Source organism: Carettochelys insculpta, chromosome 15, assembly GCF_033958435.1.
Source record: "Carettochelys insculpta isolate YL-2023 chromosome 15, ASM3395843v1, whole genome shotgun sequence".
Taxonomy (NCBI): domain Eukaryota; kingdom Metazoa; phylum Chordata; order Testudines; family Carettochelyidae; genus Carettochelys; species Carettochelys insculpta.
Window position 1 is genome coordinate 33,083,859 of NC_134151.1, and position 26,881 is coordinate 33,110,739.

General features: G+C 48.2%; 1 protein-coding gene across 1 annotated transcript in view; it reads right to left on the reverse strand.

Annotated features, from left to right (window-relative positions):
* Positions 1-26,881, reverse strand: part of FAT2 (FAT atypical cadherin 2) — an 84,189-nt gene that overhangs the window by 41,055 nt on the left and 16,253 nt on the right. The window contains exons 5-13 of the mRNA XM_075010102.1: positions 26,660-26,870; positions 22,202-22,341; positions 19,931-20,206; positions 17,793-18,003; positions 9,625-13,677; positions 6,278-6,474; positions 4,512-4,665; positions 3,117-3,350; positions 1,369-1,758 (exon numbers count right to left, since the gene is read on the reverse strand). Of these exons, the coding sequence (XP_074866203.1) occupies positions 1,369-1,758; positions 3,117-3,350; positions 4,512-4,665; positions 6,278-6,474; positions 9,625-13,677; positions 17,793-18,003; positions 19,931-20,206; positions 22,202-22,341; positions 26,660-26,870 (5,866 nt within the window). The remainder of the gene's footprint in view (positions 1-1,368; positions 1,759-3,116; positions 3,351-4,511; positions 4,666-6,277; positions 6,475-9,624; positions 13,678-17,792; positions 18,004-19,930; positions 20,207-22,201; positions 22,342-26,659; positions 26,871-26,881) is intronic.

Consider the following 26,881-nt stretch of genomic DNA (forward strand, 5'->3'; position numbering starts at 1 on the left):
TTCTGATGAAACCAGAACAAGACAGATATTCAATCAAACATGCCATGTGCCAGAAAGAAAAGGTGCTGGTTGATATCTATGTGGAAGTACGAGAGACAACTGGCAGATAGGTTACCAGCTGAACAGTGGTAGCTGTCCCCTTTGAAAAGTGGTGACACGAAAGCAAATATGGCAACACAATGTTGTCATCAAATCATCCTGTGATTATTACTCAAGTCCTGTGTTAACCTTTTCCTGGGAATTATTCTGTTCTAAATCGGTCAGGCTCGTTCTTCTGAAGACATAGGTTTGGACAAGGTAGGGAGGGTGCTGGAGCTGGGATGATCGAGATAAGGGCAGCATCTCCGGCGGGGATGATGCTGTTGAAGGCTGAAGGCCTCCACTGTTAGACCAAAGTGGTTATTTCAGGAAATCTAATGTTGGTCTTACAGTCGGCCGCTTTTGTCCTCTCTTTGGATAAACAATGCGGCACACGACTCTAGTCCGTCAGGGCTGACTCAGCACTTGCTGCATGAGCAACAGCTCCATTCTAATCCAAGCTTGTTGAACAGCCACCTACTAAAACCACTGAGCAGAGCACCTGTGTCCTGTCTGATTCCTTACGAGATCAGGGTGGAGCGTTTTTCCTCCAACATCGACAAAGGGAACAAAACCATCCTGAACTTTCATAGTGGAAAAAATCTCCCTGGGCTGTTCTTTGCTTGTGTATCCCTTCCCACCCTCCCGCCCCTGGAAGTCTAGTCCAAAACCCACTAAGTCAACAGGTGTCTTTCTGTTGACTTTGGTGGACTTTGGATTGTGCTCTAAGAGAACCTTGTGTCTGAATTCAGGGCAGGAGAGAATGACATCTCTCTCCCTCCTCACAAAGCGTACACTAACTGGGCAGGAAAGAGTACAGGGCTGAGGAGAGGGGATGGAGAGCTGCTGAGCTGGAAGAGACGTTATTTTAAAATAGGAAACATTTTTTACAAAAATCAGTTGGAGAGAGAGAAAGTAAGAAGGGGGTGGGGGAAGTTAAACAAAGGCAGGGAGATAAGAGAGGCGAGGGAGAAAGATCAGAGGAGAGAAGGGGAGGGAGAGAGATGGGAAAGCAGGAAGTAAAGATCTCCAGAGAAAGAGAAGGTGGGAGGGGGAGTGTGGAAGGGAGCATGAGGAATGGAGGAAAAAAGTTTTGTTTAATGATCACGAGAAAGGGCTAAAATAAAAGAGGGAAGCCAGGTAAAGAGCAAATGAAGTGCAAACAAACATCATCAAATTCAATAGGGAGGTGAAAGGGAGAAGAGGTCCGAGGCAGAACGAAAACAGGCTCTGCCTGGGTTGGTGTCGTTGTGACAGTCGAGCTAGGACATGCAATGGAACAAGACCTACCTGTGTTGGAGTTGATCTGGAATTTCCTGTGATCATTCCCATTCACAATTTCATACTTGATCTCCCTGTTCTCCATGCCATCTCTTGTCAGCGTGGACAAGTTGAGGACCTCGGTGCCCACAGGCACATCTTCTGCTACCGTGGCCACATATTCAGTGCTCAAAAAAACCGGCAGGTATTCGGTCAGATCCACCACAGAGACCGTGACAGTGGAGAGACCAGAGAGGGGGTGCAGGAAGTCCCGGTCTGTTGCACAAACGGTTAACTCTAGTGTTGAAATGTGAGTGTCCTTCAGGGGCTTCTCGAGTCGGATCACCCCAGTAGTCTCCTCGATTGAAAAGTATCCATCAGCGGAGTCAGTGAGCGAATAGGTCACCTCTGCATTGTGGCCTGGAAGGATAACGGGGCTGGATTAATCCCTGGGCAAGATTGACATGGTTTCCTCTATTACAATCAGTAGAACTACGTGTATCTAAATTAACTTAAACCAAACGGCGAGACTGAGGCGTTTGGTTGCATTGAAGTGCACCCATCCAAAACGAATCCAACCTTTTCTCCATCTCTGCTGCCATCCACCAGCTATTTGTTTCTGATATGTTGTTGCTCCCTTTTTTTTTTTAATTTATTATTTTTATTTCTACCCTCATTCAAAGCAGATCGCACAGTCTCACACAACTGTAAATTAAGCCATCACAGAGGAACTCTGCCAGGAACCTTATCCAGAGCTCAGGAAACACAGAGTCACAAGAAAAATACAAGCAACTTCACAAAGATCCTTTTCATCTCTCTTCCTTCACCCTGTCTTCCTCCTGCCTCATTTATTAGTCTTCGTTGCTACTGCCATGGGCTCCCATTCTCCTTTGGTTGTGATATTTAAAGCCAGCAGCTCTCACATATACTAGCCCAGTACTTCTCAACCTTTTTTAATACAGTACCCCTTTAAAAAATTATAAGTAACCCCAGACTTCTCTCACATAGTCCCAAGGGTACACATACCACCGGTTGAGAAACATGGTCCTAAGGTAATTGCAGGTCTTGAAACAAGCACCATTCAACCTTTCCCAGTTACTGGCCCCTTTGCAGGAATCAGATTTGTTTTGCATACCACCGTTATACCTCCCTTAAATTACTTGCTTACAAAAACATGCAAAAATATCACAGAGGATGACTTCTGAAAACTTGCTGGCTTTCTACTATCTTATTATCAAATAAATGAATTGGAATAGAAATACTGCACTTACCTTTCAGCATAAAGCACATGAAGCAGTAAAAATAAGTCATTGTCTGAATGAAGTTTTAGATTGTACTGACTTCACTTGTGTTTTTTATGTAGCCTTTTGTAAAAGTAGGCAAGTATCTAGATGAGTTGATGTACCCCCTGGAAGATCTCGGTGTATCCCCAAGGGTACATGTACCCCTGGTTGACAAATACTGTACTAGTCCAATGAGAAAGAGATCAATCAAGAGTAGAACTTCAGTCTTCTACTTGGTTGTGCATAATACTACTACTAAGCTATTAAGATACCTTCAGCTGATATCTTCTGAAGTTTTCATATGTACTGAGTTTCCTACCCAGTCTTCAAGATCTCCCAGAATGTGTAAGCTGTTAGGAGATTGGCTCAAATATCCAAACCCCTTTGCATCAAGCCACAGCCATTTATGTCCTTTGCTGCATTCCTTCCCTGTAATTTGAGAATTTCTGTCTGTGATGGAAGAGAAGTCAGGCTAGAATCCCCGTTCTAACTCACCCTCATCGAGATCCCTGGCAGAGACCACTGCAATGGGTGTCTTCACTGTGGTGTTATCAAAGACTGCTACTGCGCAATGACTGGGAAAGAACCTTGGAGCATTGTCATTCGCATCCTCTATGAGTAGGGTTATATCTGCCTGGCAGGAACGGCCTCCACCATCTGTTGCCTTGGCGACAAGATGGTACATAGATTTCTGCTCCCGGTCTAGAGGTGCGGAAGTGGTCAGCTCCCCTAGAGAAACAGTAAGAGATGGTGACGGTGGCAATCTAAGAGCATTTTGGTAACTGGGGGCTGAACGATATACGATGACAATGCACTAGACTGCGGAGACAGCAGACTTGGGTTGAAAAACTAGTTCCGGCTTGGGGAGTAGTGGAAAAATGTCCATGTGTTGGTGCTACAAGCTAGTTGGATACAGTAAACTCTCATATCTGGCAGCTCCAGGACTGGGAGGTTGCTGGATAGTCAAACTTTCTGGATAATAGAGAGATATACTTAGCAATGCATTACATTAAAGACAAACAAGATTAGGTGTTAAGAAACAAACAGGAATGTATGCAAAGTGCTTCATTTACCAACAGTAGGGTTGTATGCTGTAAACTGATACTATATGTGCTGTATTTATTTGTATTTACTTTCACTATGCTGTACTTACGGAAAGTGTATCTAAAATTGACTTATGGTTAAAATGCCAGTGATCTGAGAGTTTGGGATGATAGAATGCCGGATATGGAAGAGTTTACTGTATCTTGGTCAGCCTTTGTACAGGAGTGGCTTGGGATGGGCAGAACTCTGCCAGGGAAGTTTATACAGGGCGTGTCTGTGGTGCAATAAATTGCACTTTGATAGCAGAATCTCAGCCGTCTTTGCAAACATTGGGTTTAGCCTCCTCAGAGTGGATCACCCCGGCAGGTCGGTTAATTAATAGCTCTTTCAGAGACGGGGAAGCTGCTACAGGAAGATATCTTGCTTAAGGTCCTGCAGAAAGACCTTGCTAGAAGTTAGAATGGAACCAAGGCCCTCTTGACTCAACCCTGCCCTCTATGGCCCTTCTTCTCCCTTATGTCCCTCTGTAGACTGTGATATCCATCCTCCCACTTCCACAAGCACTAGTCACTCACCAGGGTAACTCCAAACATATTTAAAGGAAGTTAGTGGAGAGGTGTTCAGTGGACTCCACAAAGAACCACTATTTTAAAGATATTGCCGTAGATGAACAGAAGCTCCCATTTGCTCCCCACTGCTACCTTGACAGCACTGGCAATAAAGGCTCTGTTTATTCAACAGGAGATAAGAGGTCAGGGAATCTCCTCCACAGCCACAGCCTGATCTCTGAACTGCCTGGGCAAGGAAGAGAACATAAACCCGCTATGTGGTAGATGCAAATCTTACCCGTATGTGGATCCAGTCTGAATTCCTCGGCCCCAGGACCATGGAGACTGTATGTTATCTGCGCATTGCTGCCAACATCAGAATCAGTGGCTGATATTTTTAAAATGAAAAGCCCAGGGAGTGCATCTTCGGAGACTTTCCCAGTGTAGAGAATCTGGAAAGGAGAGAAGTTACCGCCATTGGCGGGTCGGGTCTTGTTCTGTGTGTAGGTCTTGCACGATCACACCAATGTAACAAAAGCTTACTGCTAGAGGTGGTGATTTCAAATAACAGTGTGGAGGGAGCTGGTAAGAAGAAAGCTGCTACAGTAGGATCTTGAGATTGGCGAGTGCCACATTTGCAAATTCAATTACTTGTGAATGGCCTCGTTTCCCCGGGGCTGGGAGCGCTGGCGGCTGCTGTGGCTTTTCCCTCCGCCCCATTCACGAAAATCAATATTCGCCAGGGTTCTGAACACAGAACCCCGGTGAATGTTGAGAGCCTACGGTATTGTCCAGGCTTTGCCTGCTTTTCTCCCGTGCGTGGAAATGGGAAAGCCAGGTCTGTGGTGATTTGCATCCCTGCGTGCCTTTAGCACAATCTTCTAGGGCACTAGGCTTGCTAGTGAATTGGGTCCGGCAGCTTCGGCTGCAGCAGGCCTGTTAGATGTCATGCGTTCAGCTGTTATGGCTGCTTCCATTTGAAACAAAGGGAACACTCTTTTTTATGGTGTAGGTGTGTATTACAGTGCTCCTAACCAGCAGCAGAGTGATAGGCCTAGGGACTCAACCCACCAAGCACAGGTAAAGGTGCCTCCCCATGGCCCATCCATGTTCCTGTGGTTGGATGCAGGGGTTCACCTTTGGTGGGAGAGGATAATTCAGTGTCTGCTCTTTGGTCTCTTCTGAGAGTGCCTCAGCATTGTTAATTAGCATCTGTGTCTTTTGCGAGAAGGAAACTGGCCTATGGGAAATTGGGCCGGGGTCAGCAAACTCATTTTGCATAGACCACTGAACGTACCTTGAAGCGTAACAACTGTTGGTCATTACCAGCTCAGGTCACCCAATGACATTAATAGGTAGCAGGTTTAAAACCAACAAAAGGAAGTATTTCTTCACACAGTCAACCCGTGGAACTCCTTCCCAGAGGAGGTTGTGAAGACAAGGGCTTTAACAGTGTTCAAGAAAGAGTTCAATGAATTCACGGAGGTTGGGTCCATCAATGGCTATTAGCCAGGAAGGGTAGGAATGGTGTCTCTAGCCTCTGTTGGTCAGAAGCTAGATGGATGAGAGGGGAGGGATCATGTGATGATTACCTGCTCTGCTAACTCCCTCTGGGGCACCTGGCACTGGCCACCATCTGAAGAAAGGATGCTGGGCTAGATGGACCTTTGGTCTGACCCAGTGTGGCCGTTCTTATGGCTCAGATCAGTGACCTGGAGAGGAAAAGGTCTCTATCCTATGCCAAACCACTTGCATGGCCCCTGTGATGAAAATCCTTTAACCTATTGGGATTCATGTCTTGTCCATTTTCATGTGCTGCCCCAGAAAGCTCCTCCCACTGTTTGCCTCCATGTGTTCTCTGTCGGAAAGCTTCTGTTGTGAGCTACAACTGCCTTACACAACTGGAGTGTGGGTGTGACCCTCTAGTTACTGTGTCGATAATGAAAAGGCAGAGAGTGTGGTTGAAGTAATAAGAGTACAAGAATTACCACCAGACTGAGCCAGGGTAACTTGAGATAGCTGTGACCCCTGTTCTGCTTCTGTTGTCCTTCCCCCTTGCCTCACCTGCTTGCATTCAGGGTTGTTGTCATTGATATCGAGGACAAAAATCTCCACTTCCGTGACAGCCTGAAATTTCCCATCGGACGCCGTGACCTTGAGGAGATATTTCTCCATAACTTCCCGGTCAAGTGGCTTCTTGGAAACGATTTCCCACTCTTCCTCACCCTGTTTCACACTGAACTGCCCTAGCATGTCTCCTTCTGGAAAGAAGGCACAGAAAGCACAGCAAGGAAATAACTGTACAGCAAGCACTGGAAGCATGAAGGGATAGGGGCTCAGGGACAGACACACTGCTTCTGGCTTGTGCCACGTCACCCTCTGCTCACACAACTTGCTTATGAGGACCTGCAGGTTTTAGAAGCAGCTGTGAGGAGAAACTAGCCTGGATATCCTGTTGGCTCCATCTCAGGCCTTTGACTCCCCCCAGTGCACTTTAACCTCCCAGCAACTACCACTTATGTTTCGGCCATTGGTTGCTTACATATTCCATGAGCTACTCGAGGGGAGAACAAGTTGTTTTCCAAGGAGGCTGGCAGCTTTGAAAGGGCCTGGCAGTGCACTTATGAACCAGCATAACAACACAAAGCGTATCCCATTTCCTTAAGTCTGTTCATCCCTCTGTCTCCAAACACAATAGAATTATATGTTGCTAAAGAGATCCGTAAACGACAGCTAGGCGGGAAGGTAAATATGGATTATTCGCTTTTGTAGGGCAACAAATGATTTTTTTTAAATGTATTATTGCAACTGAGCCTCGGGAGCAACTTTTCTTTGTGTAAGAAGTGACTCTTGAGGCGGTTGTGTAAATGCTAACAGGCAGAGTCTCCAGTCTGCCAAGGTTGCTCTGGGTGGCTAATGTGAGAGACAGTGACCCCAAAAACTATGGCTGGGGATGCTGGAACAGTGGGTATAATGGAGTGTGTGGGGGCTGAGAGCCATTGATCCAAACAGTAAACCCTGCGTATGATGGAAATAACTCCTAGAAAATTCACATGGATAGTGGGACTCGCCTGTAGTTAAAGACCTGGTTGCCTTCCCTGGACCTGCGGTATAAGTGGAGGCAGAGGGTGTGTTGGGTCGGGGAAGGAATGCGAGGGGGTGTCACAAACACCACTACACTAGGTTCCTCATTTACGAGAGGTCCATGAAGCACCATGTGCTTCCTTGCAACTTTCACTTATGCTGGGGTGGCTGAGAATTAGGGACCCACAGCCAGTGTTCCCTGTGAGCACTTGGGCAGCTGCCCAGGAGAGATTCAGGAGCTGCCCAGCTGATTAGCAGAGCACCCACAGCCGGCAGCCTGTGTTTCTAGTGGTGGTGCACATCCGCACATATCTCAGTACACGTAACAAAATTTATTCCATGCAGGGATGGACAAAATTTGAGGGACCACTGGCCGCAGCTGGTGCACTCCGTTGCACCCCAGGACACTCCAGCCCTCGCATTTTAATTTTTAACTTCCTCTGTGCTTTAAAATATCAAGTGACAAGTCCCTGGCCCGCTTTGCCTCCACAGCTGTTACTCTACCATTCACAAGGCCACTGAGAACTTTAAGGCTGCAGGGAGAAGAGATCTCAGCTACTCCTGCTACAAAACTACATGTGAAACTCAGGCATTACTGAGCCCTCTGTTTTGGGATCAGAGTTCTATTGCCCCTGACCCCAAGGCGTTCCAAGGGCCCTTGGCATACAGAAAAGGGACACCCACAAAGACAGACCCTGCCCCAGCATTGTTACAATAGGTGTCATGAAACCCTTCTATAAGTTTATTTCTAAATAGCATATGAGGGGCACACAGTGGGCATCGGTATATACCCTGCCTCCTATTAACACCACTTTTCTATCTGATGCACATTCTCCCTTAGCTAAAAATAACCATTTCAGTTAAGGGGAGAAAAGAGTGCCTCAGAGAACTCTCCCTAACGCAATGATCTAAGTGGTAGGAACTCTTCTTGAGTGCTGTCTGTTCTTTTGTGACTCGTTGTAGGCCCTGGGGCCATACGTTTCTTGTTTAGAATTTTAACGACATATGGAACCCCCCACCCAAAATAGAGAAAACATAAGAAAAGCCAAAACAACATCAAAGTGCATTTTCGAGGGAGGAGAAATAATCTGAAACCACATCTTAATGAAACCAGAAATGTTCAAACAAAACCAGCCTAATAGATTCAGCCAGGAGAGTTAAAAATAACCAGGCATGCAAAAAACAGGTTAAGTAGAGACTGAAAACTCAGACCTTCTCCTTTTGTTTTAAAGACTCTAACAGTTTGCAGGTTACAGCATGATCCGACTAAATCTGTGACCCTGAAGGGTCTTCGTCTGAGCTGAAACAAACATTTTAATATTAAGCATTTGTTTTATTGTTGAGAAAGACCCTTTGCAGTCAAAATGTACAACAAAATCATGCTGTTACTTGTCAAAGCCAATTATGGGACATTCGAGCTTTTAATAATCTTTTGACTTTTTTAAGGCTTTGGTTAATTTTGTTTGGCCTGGCTTGCATTTTGGGTATGCGATAACCTCCTTATTGTGTCTTAATAGTGGAAAACTTATTATATTTGAAACATCAGTATTGGACATGATACAGGCAATGGGCTAACTACACCACTGTGTGAGTGTATGCAATTACAGATATATAAGCACTGATTCTTAGAATAGTAACAGAGAGGAAGCTGTGCTAGTCTATACACTATCAAAACAAAAAGCAGTCAAGTAGCACTTTAAAGACTAGCAAAATAGTTTATTAGGTGAGCTTTCGTGGGACAGACCCACTTCTTCAGACCATAGCCAGACCAGAACAGACTCAATATTGAGTCTGTTCTGGTCTGGCTATGGTCTGAAGAAGTGGGTCTGTCCCACGAAAGCTCACCTAATAAACTATTTTGCTAGTCTTTAAAGTGCTACTTGACTGCTTTTTGTTCTGATTCTTAGAAGTATTGAGTGTCCGTAAATGTCATTGGTTTCATCCTGAACATATTCAGTACCAGCAAATCAAGCACATTCTGTCTCTCTCTCCCTTTCTCTGTCTCTGTGTCTTTACATATAGATTTACATTATATATATGTATGCAGATGTGTGTGCTGGCTCAACTAGATCATAAGACAAAAGCAGGACTGAAGAAATTAAATACAGATCACAATCTCCATGGGAAACACAATATTATGACTGGCTCTGAGATCTGCAATCCCCCCATTTGAAAGCACTTAATACAAAGCATGCAATACGTACTGCAATGCAACCATTTGGGGAATAAGATACTATTCAGAGAGAGTAAAGGTAGCAGGATCTGGCCCTAAGATTATATTCTAACTATTCTTGCCAGCTCATGATTTAAACCGAGTAGCAGCTCACCAGTTATGTAACAAGTGACGCGTCTATTCTGCTCGGAGATATCCGCATCTGTGGTTCTGAGTGTGGCAATGACCTGGCCAGGCTCCGCATTCTCAGTCACTGAGCCTTTGTAGACCTCTGAGGTGAACTGTGGAGCGTTATCGTTTTCATCGGAGACGGTGACCTCTACCAAGGTTTGGGAAGACAGCTGGACCTTCCTGCCATGGTCTGTGGCTACCACATAAAAACGGTAAGTCTCCTTAGCTTCACAATCCAGTTCTTTCAGTGTTGTGATCCAGCCGCTCTCGCTATCAATGGTGAAGAGTCCTCTGATGTTGCTAGGTTCCTCTTCCAGGCTGTAGGTCACCTGCCCGTCACTCCCTGTGTCCTGGTCATTAGCAGTAACTTGAATTACTGTTGTTCCCGATGGCATGTTCTCTGTTACAAAAGCTTGGTACGGATCTGCCTCAAAAATCGGTTTGTTATCATTGACATCTTTCACTTGGATACTTATGGACACTAATGAGACCAGCTCTGTCTCCTGGTGTGAGCAGAGAGCCATTACATCAATCTGGTACCATTTGGTCTTCTCGTGATCCACAGCCTTGTTGACTTTCAAAGTCCCCGTTTGCTTGTCCAGTGTAAATACCTCATCCTTATTGCTTTCAGTGATGGTTCCCTTCACCAGGCTGTATATTATTGGCTCTTCTGCCACAGCTTTAACGGAGCCTATTTCTGATCCTTCTGGAAGGTCCTCTGATGCTGAGAACGTATACAGTGGCTCAGAAAATCTTGGCAAGGGCACCTCTCTGGGGATGATCTGAAGATTCACCGGGACAAGAGAGTTCCAGTGAGGCGGTCTGCTGTCTTCAGCTTTGACTTTGAAGTTAAAGGCTCTATTTTCCAACCCCACGAGGCTCTCTTTGACTTTAACCACCCCAGTGGCAGCACTGATCTCAATGAGATCCTCTGCAATGCCATCCACCGAATCAACTGAGTAGGTGACGTCTGCATTCACGCCTTCATCAGCATCATAAGCCATGACCTGTATGACCGGGGAGCCTTTACTTACATTAGACTGAATAGATAAGGTGTACTCGGAGGCTTTGAATTGAGGCGGGTTGTCATTCTCATCTGTAAGGATTATCTTGACTGTGCAGAAAGCCACCTTCCCACCCCCATCCTTTGCCATGACTTTAATAGCAATGACCCTCTCAGTGGAATTTTCTCTGTCCAGCTTCTGCCGTGTGGCAATGTGGCCTTTCTGGTCTATCGAGAACTTCTCATGGGCCAGTTTGTTTATAATAGTATAATCTACAGTGCCATATGGACCATCATCTGGGTCAATAGCCAGAAGCTCGATCACCTTGGTTCCTACCTCGGCATTTTCAGCCAGCTCCGCTTCATACATATTCTGCCAAAAAGATGGGCTGTGTTTATTGGCATTGGTGGTATTGATGTACACGGGCACAATGGTCTTGAAAACCCCATCTGAAGCAGAGACTCTGAGGTTATAAGATGACTCCAAGTCCTTTCTACATCGGTTGAGCATGGAAATGACTCCAGATGTGCTATTGATGGTGAAATGTCTTTTGTCATTGCCTGAGAGTATTACATACTCCAGTCTGGCAGTGTCTCCGCTGTCAGGGTCCAGAGCCTGGACCTTGACCACTGTATGGCCACAGGTGGCCATTTCGCTCACCTTGGCTTCATACTGTGGTTGGCTGAATTCTGGGGGGTTGTCATTTATGTCTGCAACATCAATGATCACGAGGGCTTCACTGCTCAGTGAGGGAATGCCGTGATCTGTAGCTCTTATTTTCATGAGAAATTGCTGGTTTGTTTCATGATCGAGCACTTGGGTAGTTGCTATTTCTCCTGTGTGAGGGTCAATATCAAAAAACTTGGTAGCATCTGAACCGTCATCCCAGATTTGATAGGAAATTATTTTGTTTCGTCCTGAATCCTTATCAAATGCTAAAAGCTGGACCACAGGGGTCTGAGCTGGCAAGCCTTCTGAGATAGATGCTGTGTAAAGCATCTGAGAAAATACTGGTGGATTATCATTAATATCTTCCACGTCCACTTCCACCATGGTTTCCGAAAAGGACCCCAGTGCTGTGTCCGTGGCTCTCACAGTAAATGTGTGTTTAGTTTCAGATTCATAGTCCAGTTGGCCAGTGACTGTAAGGACACCAGTCTTGAAGTCAGTGTTGAAGAGTTTAAGGGACTCTTCTTCCATGATGTTGTAGATGAGGCGCAAGCCTTCAGGACTCCGAGCTTGCGTGTGGAGAATAGGTGTGTACAGGGGGACATTTTCTGGCACTTTCACTGTATAGTAATGACTTTGGAACAAAGGATTGGATTTGTTCCTCACAGTGATTAAAACCTCTTCTTCGGCATGCAAAGGAGGCTTGCCACCATCTGTAGCAATAACTTTAAGGCTATATTTATTTAAAGCCTGATAATCGAGGGGTTTCTTAAGTGAGATGTCCCCCAGGTAGGGGTCAATCCAGAAGTACTCATAGAACTCTGCTAAAGAGTAGGTAACGGCTCCATTATCTCCTATGTCCCTGTCAGTGGCAGATACCTGAAAAAGGACATCACCCGGTTCTGTGCCATCCTGAATGGATGTATAATAGGGCACGTTCTCAAACTGTGGGGGATTGTCATTGGCATCCTCCACGTAAACCTTGACAATAGCCTGAGACACCCTGGGAGGGTTTCTACCATCCTTTACTTCAACAGCAACCTCGTACATATCCTGTGTCTCTCGGTCAAACTCCACCAAATTGGTCTGCAGCACTCCTGAGGCCTGGATCATTCTGAACCTATCCTTGTGGTTTAAGAGGGAATAAAAGAGCGGCTCATTTAGCTGATTTCCCCTGACCCCAAGAACAATCAGAGTCTTTTGTACTGTAGCATTCTCCAACACGGTGGCTGTGTAAAACTCCTGATCGAGTGCTAAGGCAGTAACTTGTGCTTCAGTTAAATTTATCCTGACCAGAGCAGTACTCTTATACAAGCCATCACCAGCTCTGACTGTAAGCTCACGATTATTTCCCAGGAGGGTAGCATTAACCACTGAGATGAGACCCGTGAGCGGGTGAATGCTGATAGCGTTGTCAAGATTGCCTTCTGCTATGCTGTAAGTCACCTCCGAATCTGCATCTTCTGCATGAACTGCCAAAAGCTCCATGCCTGGGTGGACAGGCAGTGGGACAGAAAGTTCGTAAGTGTCTTTTAAAAAAACTGGAGGAAAGTCATTCACATCTTTGATGTAAATTGTGACCTTGGCAGGCGTAGATGCAAATAAACAGGGACTACCCCTGTCACGGACATGTATGCTGAAGTGGAAAACGGGGATGAGCTCGTAGTCGATATTGGCACAAGTGGTAAGTGTTCCCATGCTCGGATCGATATGAAAATATTTCAGTGCCTCCAGTTCTAAAATTTCAAAGACCAGCAAGGCGTTGGAATCTTGGTCAGCATCGGTTGCTTGTGCTACCAGTGGCGCATTGTTTCCATCCATAACCATGCTTTGAGGTGGAGCATTCTCACTGATCCAGCCAACAAAGGAAGGCTTAACAAAGGCAGGTGCGTTGTCATTCTCATCTATGATGTAGATAAGCACTCTTACCTCCGTAAATGCTCCTCCCATGGTGGTGCCTCGGACTTTCAGCTGGTAAAATGAGACCTGCTCAAAATCTAAATTCTTCTGAGTGGAAATAAGGCCTGATTGATAGTTGATAGAGAACACACCCTCCCCATTTCCTTCTTTTATTTCGTAGCTGACAGGTGACACACTTGTGGCTGAAACCAGGAGAAGAGGAGAGCTGGCAGCAATAGATTCGCTGACCTCTGCAATGTATTCCACCTCAGAAAATTTAGGAGGAGTGCTGTCAGAGGGTTTAATCTGAATGTGGACAGTTGTGGAGTCCATCAGTTGAGGGAACCCTTGATCTTCTGCCTTTACAATGAGTGTTAACCGCTCTGCCTTGAACTGGTCAAGTTTCTGGGCAATTGTAATAATTCCAGAGAGTGAATCAATGCTGAAGAACCCTTCACTGTTACCTGTAATAAGAGAAATGGAAAAATTAGGAGATGACTACACTCTGTGGCTGTATTCTCTTGGATTGTTTCCAGAGACAGTCCTGGTTTCATCTCAAATGACTGCTGATGGCCATTGTCTGTTTCTTTCATTGGGAAATTACACTAATGTCCAGGCTAATGGAACAATTTGTACAGGAGAGGTGCTGAGAGCTATGGAATGACACTATAAAACTGGGGTCAGCAACCTTTCTGAGTCGGAGTGCCAAAATTTGACCTTTCGATTTCTATGTACAGTGTGGCTACGTCTACACGTGAAGCCTACATCGAAGTAGCTTATATCGATGTAACAACATCGAAATAGGCTATTTCGATGAATAACGTCTACACGTCCTCCAGGGCTGGCAACGTCGATGTTCAACTTCGACATTGTGCAGCACCACATCGAAATAGGTGCTGCAAGGGAACGTCTACACGCCAAAGTAGCACACATCGAAATAAGGGTGCCAGGCACAGCTGCAGACAAGGTCACAGGGTGGACTCAACAGCAAGCCGCTCCCTTAAAGGGCCCCTCCCAGACACAGTTGCACTAAACAACACAAGATCCACAGAGCCGACAACTGGTTGCAGACCCTGTGCCTGCAGCATGGATCCCCAGCTGCCGCAGCAGCAGCCAGAAGCCCTGGGCTAAGGGCTGCTGCCCATGGTGACCATAGAGCCCTGCAGGGGCTGGAGAGAGAGCGTCTCTCAACCCCTCAGCTGATGGCCGCCATGGCGGACCCCGCTATTTCGATGTTGCGGGACGTGCAACGACTACACGGTCCCTACTTCGACGTTGAACGTCGAAGTAGGGCGCTATCCCCATCTCCTGATGAGGATAGCGACTTCGACGTCTCGCCGCCTAACGTCGAAGTTAACTTCGAAATAGCGCCCGACGCGTGTAGCCGTGACCGGCGCTATTTCGAAGTTAGTGCCGCTACTTCGAAGTAGCGTGCACGTGTAGACACGGCTTGTGAGTGCTGGTGATAATTTTTAATGTCACTATGGCTATGTCTACACGTGCCCCAAACTTCGAAATGGCCATGCAAATGGCCATTTCGAAGTTTACTAATGAAGCGCTGAAATGCATATTCAGCGCTTCATTAGCATGCGGGCGGCAGCGGCGCTTCGAAATTGACGAGCCTTGCCGCCGCAGGGCGCGTCCAGACGGGGCTCCTTTTCGAAAGGGCCCCGCCTACTTCGAAGTCCCCTTATTCCCATGAGCTCATGGGAATAAGGGGACTTCGAAGAAGGTGGCGTCCTTTCGAAAAGGAGCCCCGTCTGGACGCGCCGCGCGGCGGCAAGGCTCGTCAATTTCGAAGCGCCGCTGCCACCCGCATGCTAATGAAGCGCTGAATATGCATTTCAGCGCTTCATTAGTAAACTTCGAAATGGCCATTTGCATGGCCATTTCGAAGTTTGGGGCACGGGTAGACACAGCCTAATAGTCCTACTTACAACAGCTTCATTACTAAATAAATTAAGATGCAGAACTTTACCAGTTAGGTGGTGGTTGGTAGCATTAACTGGTCTGGCATTGAGTGAGCTCCCGGCTGCACAGGGGAGGAGGGGTGGGACTGAGCTCCTGCCTCATGTGTTGAAGAAAATCATCTTGCATGCCACTCTTGGCCTGCGTGCTGGGGGTTGCTGACCCCTCCTACAAACCATGTGTATAAACCCCTGGAATGTAGCTGCCACCTCCAAGCACGCATAGTTTCAGCACTTATGGGTTTGCTTTGCTCTAACATGAAGGATTGGTTTGAAAAATTATTCTTTAATTCAGGAGAATTTAATGCTGGTGAAAGGTGCACTTTAAATTTTCTATTCATGTGCTGAACACATATAGTGTGGGCTCTGCCAGGTTACCCCACCGTACCCTTCTACTGCAATTATTAATGTAATCTGTGTATTTCAGTAGAACCAATGAGCTCCAGTCATGATCCCGGCTCCTAAAGTGTGCTGTATGAACACAAAACAAAAAAAGGCAGCCTCATCCCAAAGAGCTGGTCCTCCACCAGTAGCCAATGTAGCACATCTTTAAATGTTTGTGTTTTACTGTTAGGCCGTGTCTACACTAGCCCCAAACTTCGAAATGGCCACGCAAATGGCCATTTCGAAGTTTACTAATGAAGTGCTGAAATGCATATTCAGCGCTTCATTAGCATGCGGGCGGCTGTGGCACTTCGAAATTGACGCGCTTTGCCGCCGCGTGTCTCGTCCCGACAGGGCTCCTTTTCGAAAGGACCCTGCCTACTTCAAAGTCCCCTTATTTCCATCAGCTCATGGGAATAAGGGGACTTTGAAGTAGGCAGGGTCCTTTCGAAAAGGAGCCCTGTCGGGACAAGCCGTGCGGTGGTGAGGCGCGTCAGTTTTGAAGTGCCGCGGCCGCCCGCATGCTAATGAAGCACTGAATATGCATTTCAGCGCTTCATTAGTAAACTTCGAAATGGCCATTTGCGTGGCCATTTCGAAGTTTGGGGCTAGTGTAGACATGGCCTTAGAGTGATAAAATATATGCTCACGGCAATCTGTGGGCACCTTTGAATGGCAGGGACCATCTCTAGGAATTGGAATGAGGCACTTCAGTTTCTATAGCGATCACTTCCTTGGCCCCTCTACTGAGACGGCCACCAAGAAAGGTGGTGATAAGCTTGGGAATGTGGACACATACCCATTAGTGGCTGGACAGAGACCACCCACTCAGGCCTGCTGGCTATGGTATGGGGCAGCTGTTCTGGGAACCGGTGCTGCAAATTGCTGCGGGAGCCCCTCACAGTGTGCTCCAGGTAGTGCTGAGGGCCATCTGCCCCCACTGTGCCCCTTCTGTCTAAGGCCCAGCTCCTTCTGAAGGATGTGGAGCTGGAGTTCATCCCTCCCGCACATGCCCAGGGGCTCGGTGTCAGCCCCACTGCACCCACTTATTTCACACAGGTCATCAAACAGCAGCCTGGAAGCTGTTTCAATCACTAGCACCTTTGGTTAGACTTGAACTAGTGACCCAGGGATGAAGTCGTCTCTAAGAAAGTTTAATACTCTACAACAGGATCGAGGAATGAACAACTTCTAAATGTGCCTCCATGAACCCGTTCCCATCTCCAGCACAGGTCTGAGACAGATACAGCCGCTAGAAAGGGCACCGTGTGTTGTGGTTGTCTAGTAGGCTGCGGCCTTTCTTGAGGTATCGAGGAATCTGGAGCTCATTCAGCACTGCCGATCATGTGCACTCAGGCTGTGCATCACTTAGGTTACGTCTACAAGTCGACCACAGATATGCAATTCTAGCTACAGCAGTTGAGTAGCTAGCATGGACATATCTGCGCTCAGCTAACTTCGCTGTCCCTACTGCGGAAAGTTGACGGGAGAAACTCTCCTGTTGACCTCCCTTACTTGTCAACTGCAACTCGTGAGAAGTTAATTTGGTGTGTCCCTACTAGACACACAAAATCAAATCCTGAAAGATCAACTCTGAGCAGGTCAATCTGTCAGGCTAGTGTAGATGTAGCCATAGAGAGGTTAAATGTGCAGCTAAGCTGTGATGGCTTTGAAGATGAGAGGTGAGAGAGAACAATGTGAGTTTATGCCGAACTGAAGTCAGAGACAGGGGACTGGGCCCAAGGAAGAAATGCCAGGAGGTATTAATTCTAGCATGCCTACTCCTGCAGTTCACCTAACAGCACTGACTTTCCAGGCATTTTCTCCATTTTTAGGAGCAGCCTGTCTCTGACCAAACCCCACAGAGGAATGACATTGGATAACCAAGCGCACGTTGTAGAGGGTTCCTGCTGTTACTTTCTACATTGGGTGAGGCTGAGTCTGTGCATGCCAGGAGAGATAAGCAGACCCATTTCCACAAGAGGGGATGCAAAACCACCTTCCCAGTGAAGGAAGCTCAGCATAGCTCCTGTTGCCTCAGCTAGGAGCTAATTCCTTCTCAGCTCTGCAAACCACAAGAGCTCAGCAACTGTAATATTGAAGGTACATAGAAAACAAGTCCAGCCACTGAATGGTGGATCCCACTACCCGGAAAAGCTAGATTCAGGCAGTGGATTCATGTTGCATGCATGTTCTTAACTAGCATTGCCCTGCCTCATGGCCCTCACCTGCCTGAAGAAAGTAGCAGATTTCAGCATTAACTCCTTGGTCCTGATCCAGGGCTCTGACTTGAACAACTTCGGTGCCTACTGGTGCAGAGTCAAGTGCCTCTGCTTCATAGTGGGGGCTGGCGAACTGGGGAGGGTGAATGTTGCAGTTCTCCACGTTGATGACAACTCGGGCAAAGTTCCGTTTGATGGGCACTTCCTGGTCCCTCACCTGAATGCACAGAGGAGGAGCAGATTAACGTTATACTTGGTGACAGGAGCGCTTCTCCATTACTCTTCCACAGGTTTACCAGGATGGAGATGCTTTGACTATAATACCCCACCCCTTTGGGTGGCCCCCAGCAGGGATGTAGCCTGTGCCCTGCAAAACCACAGCACAAGCCTCTGCCAACTGACGCTGGAGGAGTAACTTTGTTAGCTGGTAGTAGCAATAGGTTCTTAACCAGCAGCAACTAGCATAGGGATTTAAGGCGGGACACTGGCCATGTGCCCTTGCCTCACTCCCTCCCAGCTCGGGCCCTGGCCCCACCCCCTGCTCCGCTCCCACCCCCGTCTTTCTGCAGAAGATCCACATCACTTCTAGTGGGTGCAGGGGCAGACTCACCCCCATCGGATGGTGTGGTCCAAGAGCAGCGCAAGCTGATGCTGGCGGGGTGTGTGTCTGCCCTTACACCCATTGGAAGCGGTGTGGCGCTAACGTTGGGGGGGCCACGTGGAGGGGTGCATGTGAGCCCCCCCGCACTCCCCAGGTGTCGCCTCTGCTCTTAACCTCCCTGAGCAGGGCCCTCCCAATTTAACTTCCTGTTCCACTGCCTGTCCAGCCAGGCATGGACCTTTTGGCAGGGCATGCATCAGAGAGCACGAAGAAGGCCCTTCCCCATGAACTCTGGTGTCTCCTTGGTCCTCTGTCTGGACAGGGGAAAGACAGGAGTGGTCCCTCCCCTGCAAACTGCTCTGGCGGTGGGAGGGGGGCCAGGCCAGACCCACCTCTACCTCCTGGGGCTGCAGAAAACATTGTGGTTGCTGCCTTTGCAGTCCAGCCCTGAAGGCAGCCCAGAAGTAAGGATGGCAATTCCATGACCCCCCACGGCAGGTTTGTGCCTGCCCCCACCACAGCCTCCTTCTGGGTCAGATCCCTCCTCCCCAGTGACAATACTGTGAAATTTCACATTTCGACAGCTGCACTCATGACATTTACCAGTTTCCAAATCCAATGGCCATGAAACTGGCCACAGTGGACTGTGAATTTGGCAGAGCCCTATCTAGGTGGGTCAGCTATCAGCATGTCCAGGGCCGGCCTTACAAATTATGGGGCCCTATGCAACTGAGGAACCCCCTGCCCAGTTTTTGCTGGGATCCAGGTGCTTTCCCCACTCTTGCATGGCTTCTCCTGTGGGCTTAGACACCTGGGGTGTCCCTACACCCCAACTCCCCCTGCTCAGCTCCTGCTGGATTCCAGGTGCTTTCCCACCCTTGCATGATTCCTGCAGGGGGCTTAGCTGCCTGATGCTTCCCTAACCCCCACCAACCCTCTCCGTGAAACTCCTGCCAGGGGTCTGAGGCTTCTTTCCCTCCCTACCCACCTCCGCATGGCTCCTGCCTGGGTGGGCCTGAGGCTTCCCACTCTCCCCCCACATGCAGCTCCTGACAGAGGCTGAGGAGTCTGTCCTTCCCCTCCCCCATTCATGCTGCTTCTCTCATGCTCCTCTCCCCCGTCGCAGCTTACTGGGACTTGGAGGCTTCCCTGGGGGTACAGCAGAGCCGCAGAGGCTGGGGGTTCCTTTCTGCCCAGAGTTTGGCAGCAGAGAGCCCTCATTAGCTGGCTCCAGAGGGCTGTGAGCGTGTGTGGGGAGGGCAGGGAGAAGCCCTCCAGAAGCCACGGGGCTCTCATGAATTTGGCACCCCAAGTTTGGGGCACCCTACCCAGCTGGGTATTTCGCATGTGCCTAGAAACAGCCCTGAGCATGCCCGTCTGGTGTGTTACATGGTGAAAGTGAAAGTTCTGTTCTTTCTCTCCCCTCTAAAAGTGTTGGCCCTCATTTAAACTTCTTAAGTCACGCCCCCCCGTTTTTCCAGCAGACAAAGGGACCCCATCCCCAGTTCCCACTCAGAGGGCTGCTGCTTTGGCTCTGACATACCATCACTGTTAAGACGTGCTGCAGCATGGATTGAGAACTGAGCCCTTCCGTGGTCCTGATGGCTCCATTGCTCGGATCCACCTGGAAGAGCTGGCTGCTTCTGGGATCCAGGCTGCCCTGTAGGGTGTAGATCAAACCCTTCCCTTGGTCCTCGTCTGTTGCGCTGACCCGAAGGATTTCTATCCCAGGGGGCGTGTCCTCTGGAATCGTCAGCTCATAATGGCTGTCCAGGAACTGGGGCTGGTGCTGGTTAATGTCAATCACATGGATGTAGGCCTGTGGGGGAGAGAGTATAATCCCATGGGCGGGGAGACTAGGGGGAGGGAGGAGAACCCTATTTGCTAATCAAAGGGTTGCAAGAAAAATTAAAAACACAGATTAAGCAGCAAGTATTGGTTTGTGTGGCACAGTTAAGTATGCCACTGTTGTGACTCTCTTTTCTGATTGCAACTCCTTTCATCCCTCTGCAGGGACAGGCAGCCATTTTGTGCTCATTTCAGTGCAGGCTGCTCAAGAAGACAATACACTGTGCTCTTTTCACGGAGACTTTATCTTCACTGGCTTTTGTTTTGTCTGGTGGCTCTTGCAATCCAAAAAAGCCATTTAGACTGAAAGCGTCTGCTGTTGGGCACAGGCATTGGCCCTGAAAAAAATTTATGCAGCTGTTGGTTTTGGTCTTGCTGGCTGATGTCATGCTGCTTCTCACTGATTTCACTGAGGGAAACTGAGGAGCAGGAATGGTGGATGGGAGGAGCTTGTACATACCAGGAGCCGTGTGAAAATATGCTACAATAGCAAGTGTTGGAGCTTACACTTATTAAAAAGACATAACCCCTCTCATACTGCAAACCCTGTCTCTGCTAGGGAGTGGGCTACTTCCTTCCATTGTCCAATACCCCAGAATCTCTTTCATCTCTTACCTTCTACCTTACCCCCTACCTCTGCACCTCTTGCCTAGGCACCTGTAATGATTCCTTTTAACAAAATCAAACATGTCCCCGTGTTTTGCAATACCAAACTTGCTGACATGCAGCTGTGGCCACCAGACCAACGATGAGATTCTTGGAGGCAGAAAATGTGCATCAGTCAAGGAGGTGTGTGTTTGTTACTTGGAACAAGAGTTGGTGACATTGAAGGTAGCAGAAGCTCACCAGTGAATGATGGGATGACAGTGTTTACTTGGCTAACGACTTGTTGACTTACCCCCACAAACCACCCCAGGGAATTCCCCACAGTGTGTCACCATAAGCTGAGCTAAGTGGTGACTCAAAGGCTAAACTAGACCTCAAAGTTGATCATAGATATGCAATACAGTGATTGTGTATCTGGAATCGACTTATCAATGATTGACATCTGTGATGGGTTTACCTGGCCATCCTCACTGAGAGAGCGTCAGCATCACTTACACCTCATGAGACTGAGGGGTACAGAAGTCAACTGTGCAGCCCTGAGCATTTGATTTCGCGCATCCCCACTAGGCACATGAAATCAATTGATGGTGACCAGGTCAATCTACTGGGTAGTGTAGATGTACCCAAGGTTAGAGCTCTCTTGTAAAATGCTTGTTGAATTGTGACTCTCCTTGTATCCAAAGGGTAATGGTCAGAGACCACATGCAATCCCTGAATACTCCTCTCAGGGACCCTAAAAGTAGGACATCGTCAACCTACACAAGCATAGAAGAGCTGTACCTTTGGATACAGAACTGAGGAAGTGGTAGGGCTGAGAGGGTTGTGTCTTCTCCTGCCTCCTCTCCCCAGCCCCAGTGTGAGGGAGGTGCCCTTTGTGCTGAGAATGAGAGAGAGAGAGCTGCAAGGCCAAACAGGGAAGAAATGGGACTAACATTCTAAAGGGTGTCTCCCCGCTGAATCACTCATGGTTACTCCTTCGGCTGCCATGGCCACCAGAAAGAGCTGAGTGAAAGACTCTGGTAAGAGGACGGAAGAGCTTCCTTCTTACTCATTTCCACTGTCTGAGTCCCTTCTTTCACTTAGGTTGATTTCCTGTGGGACTTTTCTGCTTCTACTCTTGCACTCGATCCCTTCGTCGTTTATGTCATGAGTATAAAAGAGCATGTGTGACCTGTAGGGGGCAGCCGCATCTTCCTATATCATGTGACTCTGTGGCAATAGAAGGACCTGTAGCATGGGGAATCAACTTATAGCACAGCCCAAATGGGACACTTGCATACCTAGGCCCCATTCCACGGCCTGCTGAAGACAACGGAAAGATTAGTGGCTTTAACAGCCTTTAGGAATTGTGGGAACTTACCTGGGTTCTGATGAAACTCGACCCATCGGTGACTTCTACAGTAAGGTTATAGCTTGGCTTCTTCTTTGCATCTAGGGCTCTTGCAATGACCAGGCTGCCTGTGCTCTTTTCAATATCAAAATCCATGTCCTCATCACCAGCTGGGTTGGGGGAGAGAAGTGAAATGGAGGCAGGAAGGAAACAATATAATCATCATCATCAATAATAAATATAAAAAAAAAAGCTGGGAGGTGTGTGAATTAAAGGTCTGTCAGGGTACTATCAGTGGAAGGAGTCCTGGCAGCTGGTAGATGTCTTAAACATCCCACCCCTGTGACCTGAAGAGAAGTATGTAGGTCAGACAGAAGGGAGGCCCAAGTGGGAGAATGCCCCAGTGAAAGTGTTTTTCTTGTTTGGTATAAATTCTGAAAGGCCTGATCAGAGGCAGAAGGAACGGCAGGGCATCTCCAGCTGAAGAGAAGGACTAGGAAGATGTCCCAGGCCTAGAACTGAGAGAGGAGACACCGTGTGCTGGTTTCATCTCGGGTGGGAATTTTCTTCCCTTCACCCCCAGCCCTAATTCCCTAGGAGAGCCCTGATTTCAGAGACTTGCCTCTACCCTCTTTGTAGTCACTGCAGGAGCTGGGTGGGGGAAGGCAGAGCTGTTAAATCTCCCCAACTGGCCAGAGACTCCAAAGTTTAGGCACCTGTCCCTGAGCTTTTATTTCTTGCACTCACTGAAAGAATAGGGGAACATTTTGGAGGAAGGAACTGTAGGCCACATCTCTGTGGTAAGAGCTCTAGCTGGAAGTATTAGGGATATAAACCATATGGACGCCTTGGAGCCCTGGAGAATGGTAGCCATGGAGATCCAGCCTTGTGGACCATAACCCTTAGCTCACTCACAGACAAGGAGATGGCTAGAGAACTGGCAGTGGAGAGAATGGTATGGTCTAGGCAGTTGGGGTAGCTGTACTTCTGTGACATGGATAGGTGAGGGTTACACTCTTGGCAGGATTTCTATGGTCAGGGCATCCTATTGTTGGTGGGCAGTGGGGAGCTTGAGGGACAAAGAGGGGAACTAGAAAAGAGACAGAGAAGGGGGAAATTAGGCCAAAGGAAATGCTAGCCGCGAATAGGAAGCAGAACAGCAACAAAGGGGCACAACCGAAATCTCAGATAGAAGACCGAAATGGATAGGGGGAGGGCAGAGGAGTGAATTTTTGTGAATGCTACCGTGGATACTCAGATTTGAAAATTAGGGCATTACCTCATTTGCATCAGATCTCCAGATTTCTGGAGCTGCAGGTTTGTGACGGATGGAGATGGGGTGACTCTGCACAAGGGGAAGCTGCAGAGGATTTTTCAAACTCAAGGTTGCCCTGACAGTAAGTTAGTGGTGTCCTTCCTCCTCATGGCAGGGAGCCTGCAAGCTCTGGAGAAGCCCAGTGCTGAGCAGCTGCAGAAGCAGACGGTGCTCCCCGTGTGAGCCAGGACTGTTTCTTCAGCCCAGATGGCCGCATAGCATAGACTGGAGGAGCTCAGTGGAAGAGTCATTCCTCATGCTATTGCCAGGCAGCCCAAGGCTGACTGCCCCTCCATTGCCTCGCCCGAGTCGCTTGTTATTTACACGTCAATTGCCATTGGAACAAGTCTGGTTTACAGATGGTTAGAGGCTATTTGGGCTATTTATTGTGTGCCCCAATGTCTTTGCCAGATTCGTGGTTCTGAATCAAGCCTATATTCCTATGAGCATCTCATGGTGCCGCTATTGGCAGATATTGGAAAATCTTGACTGATACAGGGCAGGAGAGAGAAAAGAAGCTGAGGCTGAGAAAAAAGACATAGACAAGTGGATTCTCTTCCCCTAGTGGAAGACATCAGCATGCTAACCTTGCCTGCATGGGGGAGTGGGGCCAGAGGAGAGAAAAAAACAAGTAAGGAAAGAATCCAAATAGGAGAGGAAAGAAAAATTTCCCAGCCCCCTAAGGAAAACGTGAAATCCCTTCCCTCTCTTTACCTGCTACAGCCTTCAAAGTGGCCCAGTCTGGGCTCTCTCCCTCTCAGCTGTCACACCCATCCCTCCAGTGAGAAAAGCCTTGAGTGCTGTGAAAGTCTCCTCTCAAATGATGCCCCTGATTTCTGCAGCATGAGCAGTGCCACCTTTTGCTGTAAATCGCTTCTCCTCCAGCAGTGTAAAATAAATGTAACAAGAGAGTTTCAGATCAGCATTCCCTGTAAGCTGAGCACTTTGGCAGCTGCCCAAGAGAGATTCAGGTGCCGTCCAGCTAATTAGCAGTGCCCACAGCACCTACAGCCAGCAGTGTGTGTTTCCACTGGTGGTGCACATCTCCATCTGCCAACAAAATTTATTCCACCAACGAATGGAAAAAAAATTAGCGGGAACCCTAATGCAATATTAGAGGCATGCAGTGTAAAAACTGATGCAGCACTCAGCACCGATTAATACTCCATGTGCTAACAACCACCTTTTTAGAACTTGGTGTTTAGTGTGCATGAGGGCAGAAGAGGTCTGAGCCACGAGGGAAGAAAGATGCTGTGATTAAATTCAGAGGCAAAGATCCTTGAGGCTACACGGTCCGGTCAAGTGGTAAAAATGGAAAGCGAAAGTTGCATTGCCATAGTCAGCACTATACAATGTTAACTCTTGTTAATGGTGTTTGCACTTCATTACCCTTGCCCAGATGCACTAGAGGGAGAAGTATTTACTCATACACTTAAAGCTTGGCCTGGGAAGACTGGACCCCAGCTGAGACTAAGTCAAAAAGGCCATGACCACAGTGCCACTGCACAAGGAGGTCCCAGCATACTACTCAGGGCACACGGAGCACTGAGCAGCTGGCCAGGTCTGAACCACTTACTCTGCTTAGTGCAATCTATGGAAAAATCCACCCCAACTTCACAGTCTGCCTTATCATAGAATCATAGAATCAAAGGGCTGGAAGGGACCTCAGGAGGTCCTCTAGTCGAGCCCCCTCTTCAAGCAGGATCAGCCCCAACTAAGTTATCCCACCCAGGACCTGGTCAAGCCAGGACTTAAAAACCTCTAGAGATGGAGAATTCACCACCTCTCTAGGCAACGCATTCCAGTTCTTCACCACCTCCTGGTGAAGTAGTTTTTCCTAATATCCAACCTACTTCTCTCCCTCTGTAACCAGAGTCCGACAACTGTCTCAGCTGGAGAACTACTCTGGGTAAACACCTTCATCAGAGGTAAGAGAAAGACACGCTGTTCACAGAAAACCCGATCTGATGAAATCGTAGACTATTTCAGAGCAGACTAGGGAGTAAGAGGAGGAGGAATCCAAAAGGAATTGTTTTACTAGTGGAATCACAAAGTTCCCTGAGCAAAGCAAACGTGGTAACCAGGTCAGCCAATCAGGACCCCAGAGCTGCTTTTCCAGGCTGCAGTGCAGGGCAATGTTCCTCTAAGTATTTCCATCCACGCGCAGAACAAATAAAATCTCCTCCATTTTTCATATCTCCATCTTACTTTCACTTATCCTCTTTGTCCCTCCATGTGGGCCCATCTCCCCCTCTCCGCTCTCGATCTCTTCCATTCGTCCCTCTCGCCTTTTCTGTGCACCGAGACGTGTGCGAATGGGCACCACCAGTAGAAACAAATAACCTCACTGTGGGTGCTCTGCTAATCAGCTGGGTGGCGTTGGGATCTCTAACGAGTGGCCATGCAAACACACAGCTGACAGGAAACACTGCTGCAGGGCCATGATTGCTACATATTTCCTATGAGCCATGTGAATCTCTCACCCTCCGTATCTTGCTCGGGTGACCATCTGTGCAGTATTAGGTGGGACGGTCCCATATTTGAGACACCAAAAAGGCTTCCCTACTTATTTTTTAAAAGGGACTAATTGTCCCATGTTTGGTCCCTCTCCTGCTGACCTTTTCCTCCAGCAGCTGCACAGGCGCAGCTGCTGGCAGGAGTCACTTCCCCAAGCCTCAGGGAAGTGGGGGAACATGGGTGGCTGCCGCGTCCCTGCTGCTTCCCCAGGGAGTGTGGGTGCTTGCTGCTTCCCTGGTTCCCAGGGAGCACTGGGGGCTGTGGCTTCCCCAGGGCAGGGCCGGTGGCTGCTGCCACCTTCCTGGCTCCCCAGGGCTTGGTGGAGCCTGGAGGAGCTGTCCTTCCCCTGCATATCTCCCTGTCCCATAATTGGGACAGGGAGATACGGTCGCTCTGTATCTTGCAGTGCAAGAGATTTTATTAATAATGGGCAACTGCCAGAAATGTCATGGTCAAAGATGATGGATTGTCCTTCTGTCTACTGTGTACTCAGACTGAATGCCATGCGATGCCTACATGGAGGCTTCACCTTTAATCTTAAGTAAACAACTTCGTTAGCTCAGGGCACGTACGTGCTGAATGCCAAGAGGATTGGGGCAAATATTGTTCCTGTTCTTAGATACCGCAGCACTGGTTTCCCACTGGTGTCTCCTCACCTGTGATGTTAAACCAGAGCTGGCTGGGGCCAATCTCAACGCTGATCACTCCCACCATGTGGTTCACAGGGTCCGTTTCCATTACAGCAAAGTTAAAGTGGGGCTCGTCGAAAGCTAGTAGCTCTGAGGAAGGGCCTGAGTTCGAGACCCAATTGATGTGAAGCCTCACACTGGAGGAAAGTGGGGGGCTGCCGTTGTCAGTCGCTGTGACCTGCCAATGAA